This window comes from Pygocentrus nattereri, chromosome 2 (assembly GCF_015220715.1).
Source record: "Pygocentrus nattereri isolate fPygNat1 chromosome 2, fPygNat1.pri, whole genome shotgun sequence".
NCBI lineage: Eukaryota > Metazoa > Chordata > Actinopteri > Characiformes > Serrasalmidae > Pygocentrus > Pygocentrus nattereri.
In genome coordinates, this window is record NC_051212.1 from 33,069,685 (window position 1) to 33,084,794 (window position 15,110).

A 15,110-nucleotide genomic window follows, 5' to 3' on the forward strand; every position below is an offset into this window, starting at 1 on the left:
CCAGTCATTAACCCCTTAAATTTACTAGGCTGAAACTCTGAAGTTTACACTTTGAACTGAAATCCATGTAGTTACTGAATAATAAGTCTTAGTATGTACTAAGCCTGGGATTTTAAAGGAGTTCATATAAGATTGGAAACTGTAGCATGCAGACAAACAAGTCACATACTTTCATACCCAAAAACTTTTTTAGGCATTTTAACTGCCTTTCCCAAAAAAAGTAAATGAAAAGTGGGTCACGCTACATCAAACCAAATACCATCAGCTGATGAAAAGTTCATTTCGACATTATGAGCAATCAGCGAGACTCCGCACCACTTGAGAATCTTCCTCAGCTCAATAGTGCAATCTTACAGTCACTGACAATGCAGTTACCACACATAAACTAAGAAAGTGAATTGAAATGTGTCTCTTACTTTAGAAACTATAGAAAGATACATAATTATTAGAATAATTTATGAGGCCTCCATCAGAAAAGCTACATTACACAACACTGGGTGAAAGGATTCTGTAGCTTTTCAGTTCAGTAATTCAGCTTATTGGGGATATTTGATCTGAGAGTAAACCTCAGTGTCTTTAAGCTTCTGTTGTCTTCTAGTTCCTCTGGATGACGGTGGTTTCTTAGTGAAACTCAGTGCTGCATAGTTCAAAGCTTCCTCACATTCAACCTGAAGAAGGAAACAGTGTTTAACATGTTTAACTACAAATCTAGAGGAACAAAATGTGAGTTTATCAGATGAGTTAGAAGACCCAGCAACCAGCACATTAACCATAGTGAGCAAAATCACATTTCACAGTATTTTGTGTGATGCAGGGAGATACTAATTGAAAGTAAGATAGATTCTAAAGTTCTGACAGAGCCCTTCTGTTTCACTTTATAAGAGTTTATAGATTATAAACTCTACTGTTTATATGCATTATACATTTATTTTCAAACTTGCTTGACACTCTGAGATCTGGACTTTTCATAGACTGGATTTAGAAGAAAATGAATTAATCACCTGATTAACTTGGACTGTTTGACCTTCAGCAGCATCTTCAACGAATAATAAAAGCATTAATGTAGCACAGTAAATCACATGTAAAATGTCAAAAATGCATTAACAATGAAAGTTAAACTTATAACTTATAACAACTTACTTGTATGATGACTGTCATGTAATTTTCTACACAGAAATAAAATCACAGCCACAGAAACGGTGTTAGATGCTACTAAACCAATAACGACTGGGACCAAAACACTGTTCCCTGCAATAAGAAAGTAGGTCTTGTAATGTAAAGTAAAATGTGATGAATGTGATGCAGAAAAAGACATACTAATCATAAAAATGCATAATGATAAAATATATTTTTATATATTATTTTATCTTGAATCTCAAATTAAAATACATTTGAAATGGCTACATGACAGATTGCAAATGTCTGCGGTGTGTTGTCAGTCCCTCATTTGCGTCAATTATTCCAATTATCAAGCGATAATTTTGGGCTGCATAGGTTGTATAAGTAATATTTCTATTTTGTTATTGATGCCATATGATTTTTCCATTAAATCCCCCACACCAACAGTTAATCACAGACCAACTGCCACCTCAACAGCTTTTGCCAAGCCACAATCTTCCTAAACAAGGACCCTTCTCTCATCCCTCTGCTTTAAACTGATGCACATGCATTTCATTACACGTGTTGCAATGTGCATAACTACTGCATACATCATGTCATAATCCTTCTGAATAAGAACTTGCACTTAATGCACCATATATATATATATATATATCAACCTGGTCTTATGGAATATACTGCTGGTTCATGTGTGGGAAAAGCAGGTAGCTAATGCCGCCTCTAACACAGCTTCAGGTCCGTAGCTGTAGCTGGGGCTGTTCTCCTATAATGTTAGTTTGGTGGATAAAGCAGATTGTGTACTTGCTGGCTACCAAGCAGAGGTTCCCATAACCTTTTGCCTGAAGATCTAGTGGGACGAGGGTACTGTCTACTGATTTAGGGGCAATTTATCTAGCTAGCCTCCTTCAATTACATGTCCTGCAGTATGTATACCCGAGATGTCAGCTGAGCTGATAATGGTATGTAGCTTTAGCTAGCTTTGGTAACTTATTTGTTTATATATATATATATATATATATATATATATATATATATATATATATACACACAATCTTTGTAAATCTGGTGCATGGTGAACGAAGATTTAGTTATCAGTGCATGTGAGGGTGGCCAAGTGAGTGATGACATGCACTACATGCACAGAACTGTATCAAAAAAGTCTCATCTATCTAGCACGTATGAGAACACTGGACACTATTCTTGTCAGTAGAATTATATTGATTTTTTAATATAAATTTTTGAGTCATAAGATATGCTGGTAGCTCTAGACAGTATGACAGCTCTCAGTGTGGACATATTTCCTCTATCTTGTTTTAATCTAAACTACTGCACGTAGGCTTTAATACCCCAACACTGCTCTCCCCTGTTCATACCTGGTCATAGGGCTACTTTACAAGTAGATTTTAACAGATTGTAAATATCTGTTCTTACCTAACTAATGTTCTATACTGAATATATATCACAGAGCACAGGACACTATTCTTCGTCCCCTTACATTGTCCCGTCTCTTAACAGAACAACTTTTACACACAACGCTTCGTAAATCTACATCGACATCAATTGTATTCTGTATGCGATAATTCATTTTCAATAGAAATTACTTTTTCTCAGACATTTTCCAAAAAAGATTCGTATATGTTTTTTTTTCTTGAGGCTGTTTTAGGGGATTGTAATTATCTGCTCTTACCTGCAAAGTCCAGTTTAGTTCCATTCCCAAAGATGATCTCTCCACACATGAGCACAGCACAGTAGTAAGTTCCAGTATCAGAGAGGCTGAGGTTTCTCTTGGGGAGTTTGTAGACACAGCTCTGTGTAGGAGAATCAGTCTCAGAGCTTTTCTCACACTCATCTCTCCTGTTTCCATGAGTGTAAATGATTCCTGGATGAGATTCTCCTGATCCATGTCTGATCCAGTACACACTGTGATCTCCTGCAGGTGTATCTGTGAGTATTGAACACTGCAAAGTTGTATCTCCTCCCAGTTCAACAGGATCTGATACAGGAGGCTGGAGAACAGCAGAGAGACTTGAAGACGAACCTAAAGAGAGAAAAATGTTCAGAATGAGTGAAGCAATTCGCAATTTACCAAAAATGTTATTTTCTAAAAGCAGGCTGTAGCAGATTAACACCTACCTTTTAGGACTAAAATTGCGCAGTCCATTAAGCTAATATCTGTATAATACGCAACAGCACAGTAATACGTAGCTGAATCAGATGGTTCTGCATTTGAGATGCTCAGATTAAAACTGCTTTTTTCTCTTACTGCATTAAAGCGGCTGCTCTTGTTAAAGCCATTATGATATGTAACTGATGCAGAACGAAAAACAGAAGCAACGAGAAGAGGCTTTTCTCCTGGAGTCTGTATGAACCACGCAGTCGCTGATGCATCAGCCGATGAAAAAAAGCAAGTCAGATCAACAGTTCCCCCTGTATGAAAGTACTTCAGTCCATTAATACATGGAATGTCAATCTTTGAGGTGCTACCTGAAAGAAAAAAGAGGGAAACATTGTAATTTGAAGTGTAGTACAGTCGTCCATAAGTTTTATAGAATCAATAATAAACAAGAATCAATGTGCTAGTGTTGAAAAAAAAAGATAAACATTACCTAATGCTCGTAGCAAAGCAAGCACACAAAATAACTGAAACATTTCCAGGCTCTTCAAGTAATGTATGCCCTGGAAATAAATCACATGAACTTTCAACACAAACTAGTAGTGTATTAGTAATTAATGAATACATCCCAAATAAATATAGCTGCAGATCTATGTCTCTGGAATGAAGTTTATTATGTGAGATCACTTACAGTTTTTGAAGGACAGAAGTAAACGTCTGAGATGTAGGTAACGCATGCATCACTCTGTACTTAAAACATCTACAAGAGCTGCTTTGTAATACTGACAACTGACAGCTGATAGGCTCCTATAACAGGAAGTTGGGCCTCAACCACTCACATTATTGAGCATAAATGTAGAGCTCAATATTCAAAATGTTACTGCTGGGTTACAAACCTGGTTTAGCCAAAGCAATATCAAGATGCAAAAAAATTAATAAAAATACATATTACAGGTTAAAAAATTGTTCAAAAGGTTAAAAAAAAGAATCACATTATTAGAATAAACCTGAACTTTACTTACAGTTATTGATTTTTATCTGAATTACTGAATATTTAGTATTTAATTCACATTCTTTAAGTGCACGATGACAGAACATAAGATTAAATACTGCCACAACTTAAATACAGACATTTGTTTCCAGTAAATAACTTAGCTTAAGCAAAATATCTTTACATATCTGTGCACAGACATTTTGAGAGCCAGGCTCGAGGCTAAAAGGCCAAGCTGAACCTGACTTCATTTTATTGAGTTTATCTTATATAGCAGACATTCTTATCCAGAGACAGGCAATTTAACTAGATTTCATAGCAAAGTAAACATGGTGTTAAAATTGTTTCTCAAAGTGACTTAATGTACTGCCTTTTGTGCAAAATATTGGATTTTCCATGTAAGGACTTGACCCCAATCTCTAACAACAGAGCTATGGTGTTAATCACTACACTAATTACTTTTAATGAATGTGTTATAACTCTCCCAGGACCCTGAGGGAGAAGCGGCTTAGACGTGTGTGTGTGTGTGTGTGTGTGTGTTATAACTCTTCTTAAGCTGGTAGTCTCTTTAGGAGGTCCGTATTGCTCCGTATAGAGTGCAATGCCTAGCACAGTCTTCCTCCGTGTCCTGTGAAGCCACTGCATCTTTTCAAACTGCTGTTCATGCAACGCCATGGGACAGCTGAACACACTCGGAACACACTCGGAGGAAAGTGCCAACCACGAGTCATATTATGTCAGTCTGCCCTGACTAGCATCATGTTAGGTGATGGGGAAGTGGGGAGTCATCACACCCAGAGAGGACAATAGGACTCCCGGCCATAGATGACTGTAGCATTACCAGGGATCGAATTCTCGAATTCCTGATGAGAGGGCCAACACTTAAACAGTTGTGTCCCTTGGGAGCTCTGGGGTCTTGGTCTTTGAAGAACACAGCAAAAGGGGGCCAACAGACTATGCATAGAAACAGATGGATTCAGTGTGTAATTGGAGAACTACAAAGGGCACTTATGTGGTAAAGGAACTGACAAAATGGACAATAACTGTAGATTCAAGGAAGTGTACTTAATAAAGTGGCCAGTCAGTTTGTGGTCTGGTTGATTACATATTCCCTTAGATTTACTAAAGTTTGAGAAATTAATGGCTCCCAAATTTTGCAGTGGATTCTTCCTGTCTTTTTTTAAAACCAGCCATAAATTAGCTGTAATTTTCCAAAGGCATCGACGACAACAGCAGCTAGCTGGAGTTACAGGCCTCAAACACATGCTGAAAGATTATTTACCAAAAGAATAACACTGTTTCTTCCCTGTGATCCCTACACTAACTATTAATCAGGCTTAGGCACCTGCTTGGTTACTTACCTTTTCATGATAATATGTCCTCATTAATCCATTTGTTTCACAGATTTCATTTGATTTTATTTTAGGTAAGCCTCTATAGGCTTCTAGCATTCCGTGGTAATTGATTATGCTAATTACTGCTAGAACTACCACGGTATCCTAGTCCTGGCAAAGAAATGCCACTCCTGTTTTCCATTTCTAACTACTGACTAAAACATGGTGAGGCTACAGTTCATATTCACAGTCCATGATGTAGTGGAGTGGTGTAGTTTTTTTTTTTTAATCAGTAAATTGCTCCCACTCACTGAACATTAAAACCTGCTTGGCTCAGTCATGGACTGTTGGCCCTGGGGATCGAACCGGCAACCTTCCGGTCACAAGGCCAGATCCCTAACCTCCAGCCCACGACTGCCCCTGCTTTCACTGAATGCTTGTGTCTAATGATTAGGCTCAGTGTCTTTCTTTATCCAAGTCTTATCGTTGTGTTATTGTTTTGCTATCCAGTGTTGACCAGAGGAGGATGGGTCCCCCTTTGAGTCTTGGCTCCTCTTAAGGTTTCTTCCTCTTGCTCTTAGGGGCTTGGACTGGATTGTAATAGACAATGCCCATGTGCTATACTACAGAGCCCCCACTGGTGACAAGGTATAAATTAAAATGATGCATAGCCACAACTTAATTAAGTCATGGTCACAACTTAGTAAGCCATGGGAATGAAATCCTCATGCATGAACACTACTAGTAAGGCATGACCACACTCCCGTGCCGTAAGTGTTAATAAGGCCATGCATTATTTTTATTTATATGGGACGTCAACAGCAGAGCTCCACACTATACAAATAAAATTGAACTGAATTGAGCATTTTTGTCCTCTGGAGCCTTGATGTGGCTGCAACATGTGCTCTTCAGTCATTAATGGCACTATCACTTCCTCACTGAACTCACACAAACTTGGTGGCAACTTCACCATTTCACCACACCTTTCAAACTTGTGCATAAGAACAACTCAGCTGGTGGTCTTATGCACAGCTTGATTCAGAAGGGTCAACATCGATTTCAGGCACAATGTGACATTCATCCTGTCCCCAGTGTTTCAACCTGTGATCTTCAGAAAAGGACAGAACAACAATTTAACAATATTTTTAAATGTATTCATGACTAGGAGGGCACCGTCTTAAGGCCTGCACATTATCTGTTAGGAAAATTTTAAATTACGTCTTTTATAAGACATTAAAATGTTATATTAACCTTTTAAATATTAAGTAAAATATATTAAAAGAAATATTTAATATTACTATTAAATATTAAGTTTATTTGCTTGCAAATTGCATTTGAACATAATTTTGTCTAATACTATGTCTAGTTTAACAGATTTTCATATTACATGATAAAAGCAGATTGGCCACATTTATATTTACCCAAAAAGGGTTCTTCTATTATTACAAGCTTAGCATTGTAACAATATTTTTGGTGCTACATGAAATCATTTCAAAAACTCTTCTATATAGAGTCATATTCAACATTTTCTCCATCAATTTAAACAATAACTTCACCCTGCAAAAAACATTTAAGAATGCAAATGGTTATTTGAGTGTTAATTATTCCATAGATAACCAATGTCTTTATAAAAGAACCCCTTTTTGAAGAATGTACAACAAAGCGAACATACATGTCAGTGATTTTATTACCATACAGGCCAAACATGATTCTTTATTTCATTACTGACTGTCTAATCAATAAAGCACTGAGGTTAAGTAAAGAATAGTATCTCTTCTTTCATTAGATGCAAAAGTATCATTAAGATTAAAAAATGACACGCCAACTGGTTTTAGATGAAAGCATTGAAGACATTACAGAGTTTCAGCACATATTGGAGAACACTTAATAAAGCTTACTTGCACTTGCAGCCTCTGTACTGTCTTCTCAATAGTTACACAATTAAAGTAGATACAGTGAATCAGGCTGAAGGTGCTTCAAACACTCTGCATTATTAGCAGTTAGCCAGTTATTCGTCTGTCTGTGTCATTACAGTAGCATGGAATGGGGAAAAAGTCTTCTTAGCTTTATAAAAGTCTTCTGCTGTGGTTCACTGCCCAAAATTTTTGCTGCAAAGTACGAAGCTTCACTACATGCAGGCTGCAGAAAAACACTGACTTGATTACTCTGTATTTCACTGTGTCACTGCTGACCAGCTGATCAATCGGGAAAAGATTTACACAGAAAAGATTTATAAACCTTACATTTCATAAGGGTTAGTCTTATTTTAAAGTCGTACTAAAACACATTACCTAAAAATCTGTTTTATTCAGAACACAGACATTCAAATATACACTACTCAGATTAGCACTTTACTGACTCACTATTATTTTGTTTTACTGTACCAAGACAACAACACTACTACTTCTATAACTACTACTAATGATACCAATATGCTAAAAAACACTGCATTAATATCTGTTAGCCAGTTATTCCTCAGTCTGCAATCATCAGCGCAGAAAGGGGGGAAAGTCTTCTAAACTTTATAAAGTTCAGTTTTGTTGGTAATAAATGACTTTAGAGTTCACATCTTCAGTCTTCTGCTGTGGTTCATCTCTGATGAAAGTGTCTGCTGCAAAGTATGAAGCTTCCCCACATGCAGGCTGCAGAAAAACACTGACTTTATTACTCTGTATTTCACTGATTCTTTACATAAAGAGATATTATTAGCCTCATGATGGAGTTTATCAGAAAAGATGTACAAAGTGAATGAATTACCTGATACGCATGAGCTTCAGCAGCATCTTCAACAAATAACAAGTAAATCATTCAAACATGCAGTATTACACCATTACAGTTCACTGCATTCATACACTAACGTTAGATATTAATAATGATATCAGTTTCAGAGGTTAAACCTACCTTTATGATGACTGCTGTGTTTTCTGCACATAAACAAAGCCACACTCAGAGAGATGATGTTCGACACCACTAACACCACAATGGTTGGGTCCAAAGCACGGTTCTCTATAATAAACAAGAAAACCATAATTTCATTCAAATTTATGATGCTGAAATACATTAAAATTTCTGAAAAAATTCTATTGTTTTTCTCTACACTGTTACACAACATATGTGGGGAAAAAAAATGATAGGTTCAGAAGACTGTATAAATCCACAACGTGTCATTTGTACCATTATGATAAGAGAAAAAAGTTTCCAAATGTTGTGTGATAAATCTTCTGAGAAAAGTTTATTGTCAGAAAAAACATACTGTACACATAAGCGTACAGGTGTGTATATTTGTAATCAAAAATATTGAAGACCTTATCTTGACCATAAGCTAATTTGAATTAATTTAAAATACATAAAATATAGAACATCTTCTCTTACCTTCAAAGTCCAGTTTAGTTCCACTCCCAAAGATGATCTCTCCACACATGAGCACAGCACAGTAGTAAGTTCCAGCATCAGAGAGGCTGAGGTTTCTCTTGGGGAGTTTGTAGACGCAGCTCTGTGTAGGAGAATCAGTCTCAGAGCTTTTCTTACACTCATCACTCCTGTTTCCATGAGTGTAAATGATTCCTGGATGGGATTCTCCTGATCAATGTCTGAACCAGTACACACTGTGATCTCCTGCAGACGCATCTGTGAGTATTGAACACTGCAAAGTTGTATCTCCTCCCAGTTCAACAGGATCTGATACAGGAGGCTGGAGAACAGAAGAGAGACTTGAAGATGAACCTAAAGAGAGAAAAAAGTGATTATTGATTGAGATGCATATGTAGATTTAAGGTTTACAGTGTAGAAGGATTTGTAGTATACTGTAGACTAGCACCTACCTTTGAGGACTAATACTGTGCAGTCTAATACTGTAGCTTCTGCATAATATGTAAATACACAGTAATATGTAGCTGAATCAGATGGTTCTGCATTTGAGATACTCAGATTAAAACTGCTTTTCTCTCTAAATGCATTAAAGCGGCCACTTTTGTCAAAATCATTATAATATTTAACTTGTAATTTGCCAAAAGCAGAAGCAATGAGAAGAGGCTTTTCTCCTGGAGTCTGTTTGAACCACGCAGTCGCTGCTGGATTAACGGGTGAAAAAAAGCAATTCAGATTAATATTTTTCCCACGATGAATGTACTTCAGTCCATTTAGACATGGGGCATCATTTGAGGTGCCACCTAAAAGGAAAAACAAACAAAAAATATTCATCTGTATTGTTATTTGAAATCTCTGCGCTTGCCAAGTAAGATATTAAAGTCCAGTAATGTTGAAAAATAAAGAACCTTAAACAGTACCTAATGCTGTTGAGACAAAAACAAGTGCATACAATTGAATCATTGCCAAACTCCTGAAAAGAAAAAAATATATAAATTCTGTTAAAAGCAATTGAGATTAATATTTTTCCCGCCATGAATGTACTTCAGCCCATTTAGACATGGGACATCAACTGTCATGGTGCCACCTAAAAAGCAAGAAGTCCCAAAACAAAATAAAATAAAACCCAAAATCAGTGAAACTATACCCTTCTTTGAAAATGCATTAAATATGTACAATAATCCATAATAATAACAATAATCCATGTGTTTCCAAACAATGAAAAAAGTTTAAACAGTACTGAATGCACTTGAGAGGAAAATTAGTGCATACAATTCAAACATTGCCTAACTCTTCAAATAATGTATCTCCTGGAAAAAGAGGAAAATGATTAAGTATATAAAGCTATAATAATCAAACACTTCTGGTAACAAACAAACAAACACATTAATCAATAAATGAATAATAATAATAATAATAATCTTTGTAGCTGGAATTTAGTGAATTCTAGAAGCTTACTTACAGCTTTTGACGGACAAAAGTAGCCTTGCACAATGTAGTTGCATGCAAAACTGCTGCAGAAGCAGCTTTATAACTCTGTGCTCAAAGCTGATTGGCTCCCATAACAGGAAGTGCAATCAGGCTCCGACCACTTGCATAAACTCACAGCAAGCAGAACATGCACTTTAAATGTGTTACAGTTTTTCTTCAAACCTTTCCATTAATATATGAAACAGAGTAGAAAACTAACATAATAAACAAATTATCTCAGTAATTTCATTTTTACTGCAGGTTTATTTACTGTACTACTAAAGGCTTAGAAAGGCAAATATTCACAAGCCCATCAGACAATTCGGCTGCTATAATCTATTTGGATTCAGCCATATGATACAAAATCATCTCCATAACTCCTAAAAGAAGTAGTAAAACATACATACATAACAATGAATTGCATTTCACCATATTATTTCATAATTTCAGGATGACATTGTAAACACTGGACCTGCAAGTGAAACTCAAATTGTTCTGGTCTCCAGGGGTGGGCTGGGGGTCCAAATGGTTCCAGGGTTCCAGAACTACACTCAACCAGGTATTGAACATGAGATCACATTTTTACGTAAGATTACTTTTTGTTTCTGTTTTAGCTTTTCTCAGAGTTTCAGGAATTCTAGCCTTGCATTTGTTTATAAGGCCTTTCTCATCACAAAGGATCCACCTTATCTGTTAAGACTAATACAACGTTTTGCACAGTCTGATTTCTTTAAGGCAACAACAGCTTGGTAAACCAATATTAACATAAAACCCCAATTCCAATGAAGTTGGGACTTTGTGTAAAACATAAATAAAAACAGAATACGATGATTTGCAAATCCTTTTCAACCTATATTCAATTGAACTCACTACAAAGACAAGATATTTAATGTTCAAACAGATAAACTTTATTGTTTTTTGCAAATAATCACTGATTTTGACTTTGATGCCTGCAATACGTTCCAAAGAAGTTGGGACAGGGGCATGTTTACCACTGTGTAACATCACCTTTCCTTTTAACAACACTCAATAAGCATTTGGGAACTGAGGACACTAATTGTTGAAGCTTTGTAGGAGGAATTCTTTCCCATTCTTGCTGATGTACAACTTCAGTTGCTCAACAGTCTCTGTTGTCGTATTTTGCGCTTCATAATGTGCCACACATTTTCAATGGGAGACAGGTCTGGACTGCAGGCAGGCCAGTCTAGTACCTGCACTCTTTTACTACGAAGCCACGCTGTTGTAACATCTGCAGAATGTGGCTTGGCATTGTCTTGCTGAAATAAGCAGGACGTCCCTGAAAAAGACGTTGTTTGGATGGCAGCATATGTTGCTCCAAAACCTGTATGTACCTTTCAGCATTAATGGTGCCTTCACAGATGTGCAAGTTACCCATGCAATGGGCGCTAACACACCCCCATACCATCAGAGATGCTGGCTTTTGAACTTTGCACTGATAATAATCCGGACAGTCCTTTTCCTCTTTGGCCTGGAGGACACGACGTCCATGATTTCCAAAAACATTTTGAAATGTGGACTCGTCAGACCACAGGACACTTTTCCACTTTGCGTCAGTCCATCTCAGATGAGCTCGGGCCCAGAGAAGCTGGCGGCGTTTCTGGGTGTTGTTGATATGTGGCTTTCGCTTTGCATGGCAGAGTTTTAACTTGCACTTGTAGATGGAGCGACGAACTGTGTTCACTGACAGTGGTTTTCTGAAGTGTTCCTGAGCCCATGTGGTAATATCCATTACAGAATGATGTCGGTTTTTAATGCAGTGCCACCTGAGGGATCGAAGGTCACGAGCATTCAATGTTGGTTTTCTCCCTTGCTGCTTATTTGCAGAGATTTCTCCAGATTCTCTGAATCTTTTGATGATATTATGGACTGTAGATGATGAAATCCCTAAATTCCTTGCAATTGCACATTGAGAAACATTGTTCTTAAACTGTTGGACTATTTGCTCACGCAGCTGTTCACAAAGTGATGAACCTCCCCACATCCTTGCTTGTGAACGACTGAGCCTTTCAGGGATGCTCCCTTTACCCAATCATGACACTCACCTGTTTCCAATTAGCCTGTTCACCTGTGGAATGTTCCAAACAGGTGTTTTTTGAGCATTCCTTAACTTTCCCAGTCTTTTGTTGCCCCTGTCCCAACTTCTTTGGAAATGAGTGAATATTTGCAAAAAACAATAAAGTTTATCTGTTTGAACATTAAATATCTTGTCTTTGTAGTGTATTCAATTGAATATTGGTTGAAAGGATTTGCAAATCATCATATTCTGTTTTTATTTATGTTTTACACAACGTCCCAACTTCATTGGAATTGGGGTTGTACATAAAACAGAGAATGTTAACATTTACAGAGTGTGGCTAATGACTCCGGCAGATCTGACTATGACAGCTTAACTAAAATCCTGTAAACGTGTTCTTTACTCATAAACTGTGCCCTATGTTTGAGTATATGTTTTGCAGTGACCACAGTCTAAATGACACTAACATACTGCAGGAGAGGACACACTGCTGAAACTTCCCACCACATCAAAAGATTAAACAGAACTTCAGCTTCTTAAATACAAACCCTACATATCAGTTGTAGAGTAGTTACCAGATTGTAGTGTCTGACTAATAACACCTTAAGGTTAATAACTGAATTATACGCTATCTAGAGGTTAAATCTGTAAACACTTATTGTGACCATTGTTCATCAGAACTTCATCAGACTGATCAATGGAAACCTTTTTATTGGCATGCAGTACTGTGTTTTGTTAAAACAAATACAATTTGTGTTTTAGTTATATTTTTTTTATTATTCAATTTATTACTGATAATTTCTAAGAAGTGATAAAAGCATATTGTCCAGGTACAGGAAACTGACCCGTAGAATAGAAGCAGTGTGATGGTGAGGACTACAGAGGACAATCATAATAAAGTGTTACAGAGCAGGGGGAGGTGTCATCACAGTGTTGGGAGGAGTTGTGGTTGCCAAATGTGTCTTGTAGAAACAGATACATTTACACTTGTATAGCTCAGATCACATTCCGAAGTGGTTTAAGCAATCAGATATAAATTGATTTCAAATATGAAATTGGACATGTTTACACTTGCATTTTAATGTATATGTATGTGTATCACTGTCATGATATAATCCTGATGCTCAGGACATATGAATCAACCAGGTATGAACAAGGTAAAAAAAAAAAGAAGCTTATTCTGTGGACATTTTCTATTGGTTTACTGTCGCTGCAGACTGGCAGCGTCGCCTACAGAGCAGCGCTAGTAGCTGTTAATGAAGTGATGAAGTTTTTTGTTTGTGCTCTTTTTTATTCTGTAACTCGTTTGATTGATTGATGCGTAAAACTGAAGTTGTGAATGAATCGTGAGCGCTCGTGCTTTTCAATCTCCTTCGGATAAACGGCAAACGTCAGTGAGATATAGCTTTATTGCTACAAAGCAGGAAAACACGTCCTAATGATTTTTTCAGGCTATTTTAAATATGAGTCACCTGTCCTGTCACGTGACACACAAGTAAGATCACCACAGCTGGAGGCGGCATATTGGAAATGGCTGGAAAATCTCGTCTCGTTTGTTTACATAAAAGTCGCTGATGACAACTGATGACTTATCCGGTTCTTGATGGGTTGTCCCATTTCATAGTGGGAAGGTTTCAACCACTGCCCCTTCTAACTCAGTTTTAAGGGGGAGGGTTACACTCGAAAACAAGGGGTAGAGGTAAAAATGAGAAATGGGATTGGGCCAAAGTATTGCCTCTTGTGCATGTCTTATTGAACTTTATTGATGGTCTCTTCAACATGTCCACATCACCTCACAGAAATCCTTGTTTTTACAGTAACAAAATCTTTATTTGGCATGTTTTTAGTGTGCCTTACTGCCAACAAATTATTATTTGAAATAAACACAAACTGTATGTTAACAGCAGGGTTTCCGGGGCTGTGGTGATGTGTGTGTCTGTGATAGGTCAGAGTTACTGAGGCAAAATCTCCACAGGAAGCAGTACTGCACTAGATAGAGTGAACAAGAGTGGCAGTAGTCTCTAAAATCAGGTGTAAATTAAAGGTCGTGTTCCAAAGACATGTTGTTAAGACACGTCCTGTAGCAATGGCTGCAGTCATAGCAGTTAGAGGGAAGCACATGGCTCAAATGTGCTGAAAGAACATTTACCAGTAGAATAACACAATTCCCTGTGATCCCTGTACTGACTACTAATCAGTCCTACACACTGTACACCTGCTGTACGCTGTGCTTTGCTGCTTCCCTGTTCATAGATGTATGCCTGGATGGGTATCATGGGTTGAATTCTTATTCTCAATTTTTATATAAGCCTTGATAGCCTTTTACTGTGAGGTCTTCAGGTTGGGGCCAAAAATGATCTCCCCTACAATTTCTGCTAGCATGTCTATGAGACTGGAGTAGTGTGTTAGCGCTAAGCTAGTGGTGATTAACATGAATTCCTTGACTGTTCAACACTAAAAACAGATGTTCAGTTTTTTCACATAACTCATTCACATAATTGCTCCCACTCATTGGAAATCAAAACGTGACTGATTCCTCTTAGCTCCTAATTATGTTATTTGTTAATTTGTCACATTAGGCTTTTAACTCAGGCCTGACCCATGAAAGCTTGTTCAGCAGAATTTAAACTGCAAAGAACAGCCTTCTGTCTCTGATGCTCGTGAATATCAGCACCTTTCGTA

The 15,110-nt window shown here is 37.2% G+C and overlaps 1 protein-coding gene and 1 pseudogene across 1 annotated transcript; both read right to left on the minus strand.

Annotated features, from left to right (window-relative positions):
• Window positions 1-536: 536 nt before the first annotated feature.
• LOC108411034 lies at window positions 537-3,297 on the minus strand. Its single transcript, XM_037543847.1, has 5 exons — window positions 3,253-3,297; window positions 2,807-3,157; window positions 1,141-1,248; window positions 1,002-1,036; window positions 537-668 (listed from the first exon to the last, which is right to left on the minus strand). Exons 1-5 carry the CDS (start codon window positions 3,278-3,280, stop codon window positions 537-539), a joined length of 654 nt encoding a protein of 217 aa, XP_037399744.1. The 5' UTR covers window positions 3,281-3,297.
• Window positions 3,298-7,900: 4,603 nt separating this feature from the next.
• LOC119264823 lies at window positions 7,901-14,704 on the minus strand (annotated as a pseudogene).
• Between the last annotated feature and the right edge of the window lie 406 nt (window positions 14,705-15,110).